We start from the raw sequence: 6477 nt of genomic DNA, 5'->3' as shown, positions 1-6477 counted from the left end.
TTAAGCTTCTTTTCTCGTTTTATTCCGTCTACAGTTTCATATTTTCTTCTGTGCTTTTGGATTGATTTGGATTGGGTTTGCTTACCCTTTTGGCACCCTTGTGAGTTTTTGACCACGTAATTGAGTATTTTGGTGAATTAATCGTCAAGTTTTCTTTATTGATTCTTCTTTTTTTTTCTGTTTACTCATAACCATGTATCCATTGTGATCGCGGGATTTTTTTTCTCGTGTCGATGGATGTAGTTTGCATGTAGTAGCAGCAATGATCGATCTTTTCCTGTCGAATTTCGATTTTGTTAATATTTTCTTTGCTTACTGTAAAAATAAACTGAAATGGATAAACAACGCGGAAAAAGACTTGATCTCCGTTTTCTGTTTGGTTTTCATTTTTTTTTTTAATTTCTTGTTAATATTTAAAGTTCTTTGAAGGGTATCTTCAAAGATAAAGATGTGTTCTTCACTTGATGAAGGTTTTGGGCATGATTAGTTGTTCATGTGGATCTTCTCATGGATCCTGCAATTCTTTTTTGGGTATACTGTTAGAATAAATCTTTTTGGTGTATAATTTGCAGTTTTATATTGTTTCTTGCTGTTATTACGGCGGAAAGTTGGCAGAGAATAAAGTTAAAGATGCTTTTGTGTATTGTTGCCAACAATTTTTGGTTCAGGGGTTGCCTTACAGTCTGTTGTTGAAGTGGAGACCATTTCTTTTTCACTGTTATGCCGTGTCCATCTCATTTCTTGTCAAGATGATGATGATATCAGTAAATTTGTACCTAGTTTTTACTCGTTTATATTTCTATGGACCAGAAGAATTGGTAGATTGCAGTGAGCATTTAGTTGACAACAAGGATACTAGTTTATTAGATAAATCAAGTATATTTTAATTTGGCTGCTTGTTTGAACAGAATGAATCTTTAATTGTGTTGCCATTGGAGATTTGGTATCCTGAGTTTCATGTGTAGGTTATCCAGTTGGTCATTCTGCAAACTTTGCTATCTCTTCAGCCTCAATTTTTTGTTTTCAATTTTCTAGGTCAGTCGATTGTAAGTGTCAGAAAGCAGGGATGGACAGTCACAAGGTTGAAGATAAAGAGGTGAATTTCTCTCCTACATGCTTAATCAAGACTAGTGACATGATAATGAGGTTCCTCAATTTCAGAGGAATCGCTTGCTATTGCACTCTGATGATCTATCTGTCAATTATTTTGCAAAAGTGCAAATTGGATTTTGCTATTACTTTTCTGCAACTGCCTTACAGTTCTCTGTAATGAGGAAGATCTCAACTCTTCTTTTTTACTTCTTTTGCATTCTAATTTTAGTTTACTTCTGCGTCCATGCTTGGTTGTCATCTATCATGTTTCTAGTCATTTACATGGTCTACACAAGCTAGTCAAAAAATTTGTCCACTCCTAGGGCTTTGTATTGAAGGCTTGTGACTTTATGTTTTAGCTATTTTTGTCATTTCCTACAGTCCTAGATTAGTTTTACTTCCAAAAATTTTCCATGTGTAAGTTTCCCTGGATATTAATGTTCTGGAAGGTTTGGGAAGCTCTTTCCAATCTTGAGCTCTTTTCTGGGAAATATGTAAATCCCGGAGATCCTGATGAGACAAGTTTGCCACCAGAACAGTCCAACTTTACTCCATCAGTTTCCAAACTTCTTTCATTTACACAGGCAGATATTGTATTACCTTCCTCTTTGTTATCCACACACATATGGAATCAGTAGAAAATGCTAACACACAGCCTCCTGATATTAACACAGCTAGAATTTCGTCCAGAAGATTCAAGTCACGTCGAAAAGCATGGAGTTTCAGCAGCATCTGTGGAAGCAGTATGTATATGTCAAGCGCTTGAATTTTTTGGTTGACAAACCAGTATGGAATCACAAGCACTAAGTATCATTAGATCTTTGTTGTTACAGCTGACTTACAAACTTAACAATATCTATCATGTTTTAATTCGACTAAAGATGGAACAATTTCCAGATGGATTTATAGTTTCCTGTACATATCTAAATACAGAACGATTTATTGACTGATCGTGGATTTGCATTGTATTTGATGATTTTTGTTGCTTGCAGAGTCTCCTCCTCTAAACAATCTAAACAGGGTAAATGTGAACCAACTTCATCAAAATGCTCATTGACAATAGAAAAGCAGAACTCTTTTGGCCCTGATTCTCCCAGTCACAATATTGTTGATGAAGATCCATGTCATGACTCACACGTTGGTGTGGAATCAATGGATTTGCGTCTTGTATTGCCTTCATGGTCGATAGAAGAATCCAAGGTTATGGTTCTTGTATCTTAATCAGTGACAGATCTGCTCATCCTTAATTTTTCACTGATGGGAGTAATAATTTTGTATGTGCCTTGAAAAATGAAGTTGACATCATGCACTAGAGTCCAGTCATCTCTTGAACCCCAATGCAATAAATTGTTCATCTACTAATTTTACTTTGAAAATTATTTGTGCAGATTGGAAAAAGGCAGAGAAGGCAAACAAAGTTATTGGAAGAACTTCCTCTTTTGTATGGCTAATAAATAACTAATGAACTCTATGTTGTTGTATCTTTGTGTGTATTTAATGAGAATATACTTCTTAATTTTTTTTATATATCTATATTTGTCAGGAATTCAATTTATGGTGAGAACTTTCTCCTCAATTTTAATTCAGGAATTGATATTTCAATTCCACTCAGGTAATTAAATTACCACTCTTAAATTTTACTTTTTGGATCCGATATTGCATATTTGCTCTTTCAACTCAGGTTTCTATTATGTAATACGTAGGGTTCTTCTGTCCAAAGAACATTTAAACGATGAAAGGGCGATTCTGAAGATCAATTGGACAGACACACAGGTTGGCATCCATATAGAACCCAGAAATGGAGTAAAAAGTCTATTGACCTTGTATGGAAAGCTTCAATCAGCGGTAATATCTCCAAAAGAAGCTGTGTATTTCCTTCTGAATTCCACTACTAACTAGTCTACTGTCCAAGACTTCCATGAAAAATATGTCATCTGAAATTTTGAATTCAATAATTCCAAAAGATAATAAGATAGAATTTTGATTTATGTATTGCTTTGAACCTTTATGCAATCTTTGTTTGCGTGAGCCTGCAAGTTTATTTGAAATATTTCTTCTACATTTTATTTGCATGGATATTTTATCCTCATAGTTACATTGGATCAATGGTGATATGTTTTAGGCTAAGCGAAAGCATATAGAAGGATCGATAATAGCTATACTGAACGCGGTGCGGGAGGCATTCAATTTTGGCGTAAGTCTTGAATCATGAGCTGCAGTTTTATTCTGAGCAAATTATTCGGATGGCCGCTGAGCTTTTGGAATCGTCGAGTTTTGGTCACTGAACTATCTAAAGTTTGGTGTTTTGGTACTGAACTATCTAAAATTTAGATTTCGGGTCATTCCGTCAGATTTAGTTGTTAATTATACCCCTTTCTTTTGTCTCGTGAATCATGCGAGCACTCAAATCTGTCATGTTTAACGATTAAATATACGGAATGGCCCGAAATCTGAACTTTAAATAGTTCAGTGATCGAAACCAGACTTTTAATAGTTCAATGGTCAAAACTCAACCATTCCAAAAATTTGGTGACCAACTTTAGATAATTTGCACGTTTTATTCTTGGTTTTCATAGGTTGTAATAATATTCTCGAAATTTGTACACAGAAAATTCCTATAATGGTGGGGCACATAATTTACCCAAAGTATGATCGGGACTATATTCAACATGAGGAAATAGGTACTTGTACTTAAATCTTTTGTAAGTTATAAATGAACTTTTGTATTTTTCTAATTTTAGCAACAAATAAATGCAGGAAGTGGTTTCTATGGAAAGGTGTATAGATGCGAGGCCAAACTTGAAGGCACGGATTGTGCTATTAAGAAGATACTTTTGACCAAATCAGAAGAAGTTCAACGTGTGTTTAATGAAGCCAAAATGCTCAGTCTCGTACGACATCCAAATGTTGTGGGCTATTATCAGGTTATTTAATTTTTGTCATACTTTCTAGTTTTCACGACAAATACCAAATAATATCCAACCTTATGTAATTTTCTCTTAAAATGCAGTGTTTGTTGCTTTACTTTTTTTTGTCATTCTCATTGTAAATAAGTAGTTAAGAAAATTGTATATTTGTTTTTGAAGGCATGGATTGAAGATTACAGAAAACCAAACAATTCTAAGACTCGCAAATCTTGTTCCTCTTCATATGGCCCGAGGCAGAAGATGATGTATATTCATATGGAACTTTGTAAGGGGGGGTATGTTCTCATTCTTACTGATTCTCAGGTTTTATTTTATTTTTTACTATGAGTTGGATCTTGCATGACAGATACGCACAAAGTGGAAATTAAGCTTTAAATAAATGTATAGGTCATTGGCGTCTAAATTAGCGAAGGAGAAGGAGCTACGGACGGATATGGCATGGAGTTACTCTCGGCAGATTTTGGAGGCTTTACAGTGCATACAGCGCAAAAATATTATTCATCGGGACTTGAACCCGAAAAATATTTTCATAGACGACAGTGGAACAGTGAAAATTGGGGATTTTGGATTAGGTTCATTTAAATAAAATTTGGTGCTTTACAAAATTGTATCTGGGTAATGATTTGGTTGACTAATCAATTTTTCCTACTTACAGCTATGCGTAAGGATGAGGATGTCAGTTCGAACAAAAATTTGTCACCAGTTGGTGCAGCTCTCTACCGTGCACCTGAAATGAGAAAGGGGGTGTGCATCACCAACAAGGTGGACATGTTTGCCTTGGGGTTGATTCTATTCGAGCTGTTTTGTCCCCGGGGACGTTCTGAGAAAGTGATCCAAATGTTGAATGGCTCGGAATCACCCTGCGAAATTTGCGAAGAGTATAAGGTGGATGAAACTGCCAAGCCCCTGATCTTGAAGCTACTTCGGACAGATCCATTGAAACGGCCTTCTGCTGCTGATCTTCTACAGGATTTAGATACATTGGAGGTAGATATTCTTGATAGTTGTGTCTCAATATGAAGGATGTGGAACTCACAATTTTTATGTGTTCTACTTTGCTAGTATGCTAATGCATCATAATCTATTGCCTTAATTCAGAAGTATTAGTATTTATAAAGAAACTATGTTGATTTCATTTGAATACTTTCCAGGGGAAAAAACAAGAAGTACAACTACAGAAACTTTCATAGCATTTTGAAACTGACATTTAGCAACTGCGATGGGCCATGCAGTTGGCTGTGCCAAAACCCTACAAAATGGATGCTGTTTATCACTGTTTGACACTTGCAGAAACTTGCAAAGTTGTGCACATGGTGCAATGTCACCTAGACTCCTTTTTGATATTGTATAATGAATTTGTTTCTGCAACAATGCTATTTTACTGAAAGGAGTTTCAGCAACTTCCTTCTAATCCTTGTCTCAGTAAAAAATACTGAGAAATTCTTTCCTTCTAATCCTTGTCTGCATTCAAGAAGTTAAAAGTCTGCTTTCATTGGTAACTTTTGTATTAGGTGACAAGAAAGAACACTCAGGAAACAGAAATACAACAAAGACCTGAGCAAGAGCATATTCAAATAGAGAGCCAATCCAGTCTGATGATAAAGGTCCATACGCATCAAGATAAAAGGCAAAAAACAGTGGGGATTGGAATCACAGCAACTGACTCTATGGGACATCTTCAAGCAGGTTGGGCACTGAGGGAAAGAATGTCAGCAGACCCATTGCAAGACAAAGCTGTTGCTGTGAGACTCGCACTACGGAATGCGATCGACCAAGGATGGAGGAACATCAAAGTGGAACTGGATGATAGGGAGCTGGTGGAGTGCATTAAGGAAACAAGGAACAACAAGTCAACAACCAACTGACGGCTACTCTAATACGCGACATTCAGTCCATAAGTAATTTGTTTCATAAGTGTTCTTTCTCTTTTGCTAATTCAGGGTATGTAGAAAGTATTAAGTTGAGCTTGCATGCTTTAAACATCGTTTTAGATGAAAAATGGGTGAATCCCAATCTTAGGTGTTAGGCACCAATGATTTTTGTAGGACGGTTGTCCTTTTGATTGGACCTTTGTCCAAATATTGTAAAGTATTCGGTTATAAATATAAAGCTAATGTTTCGACAAAAAAAAAAAGAAGGTAACTTTTGTATTTATTCTTTACTCTTTTATTTCATTCTACCACTTACATCTGAGTGTTTGCCCCTTCATTGCTGTCGCTGGCATAGGTTTGTAGTTGTTTTTTCATTTGTTTCAACTATTAACTTGCAATTGTGGCTTTGATGGCACCAGAGAAAAGGAGCCTTATACTTTGATAAAATTGGTCAGGCTGCAAACACGAAGGTTCAAAATATTCCCATAGAGAATACGTCATTGCGGATCACAAACCTCACAAGTTGGAAAATTGTCCAATTGAAACCGGTTCGTATAATTATTAGTACGTTTAGTGTAAACTCGTTC

General features: G+C 35.8%; 1 protein-coding gene across 8 annotated transcripts; it reads left to right on the top strand.

The window, feature by feature from the left end:
• Positions 1-6173, top strand: LOC113701181 (uncharacterized). Of its 8 annotated transcripts, none has more exons than XM_072058437.1 (14): positions 1-100; positions 1036-1096; positions 1767-1835; positions 2085-2292; positions 2481-2533; positions 2636-2704; positions 2796-2937; positions 3215-3286; positions 3701-3773; positions 3850-4016; positions 4179-4294; positions 4407-4591; positions 4675-5006; positions 5531-6173. In XM_072058437.1, the coding sequence occupies exons 3-14, from the start codon at positions 1807-1809 to the stop codon at positions 5882-5884; spliced, it is 1800 nt and encodes a 599-aa protein (XP_071914538.1). In that variant the 5' UTR covers positions 1-100; positions 1036-1096; positions 1767-1806; the 3' UTR covers positions 5885-6173. The 8 variants fall into 8 exon arrangements, with proteins under 8 accessions (XP_071914538.1, XP_071914542.1, XP_071914543.1 ...); XM_072058441.1 differs by having other exon boundaries at positions 84-100; positions 1767-1878; XM_072058438.1 differs by lacking the exon at positions 1-100 and adding an exon at positions 513-531.
• Positions 6174-6477: the final 304 nt, after the last annotated feature.

Source organism: Coffea arabica, chromosome 7e (assembly GCF_036785885.1).
Source record: "Coffea arabica cultivar ET-39 chromosome 7e, Coffea Arabica ET-39 HiFi, whole genome shotgun sequence".
Lineage (NCBI taxonomy): Eukaryota > Viridiplantae > Streptophyta > Magnoliopsida > Gentianales > Rubiaceae > Coffea > Coffea arabica.
The sequence above is the reverse complement of the archived record's forward strand: the minus strand, read 5'-3'. Positions and strand labels throughout refer to the sequence as shown.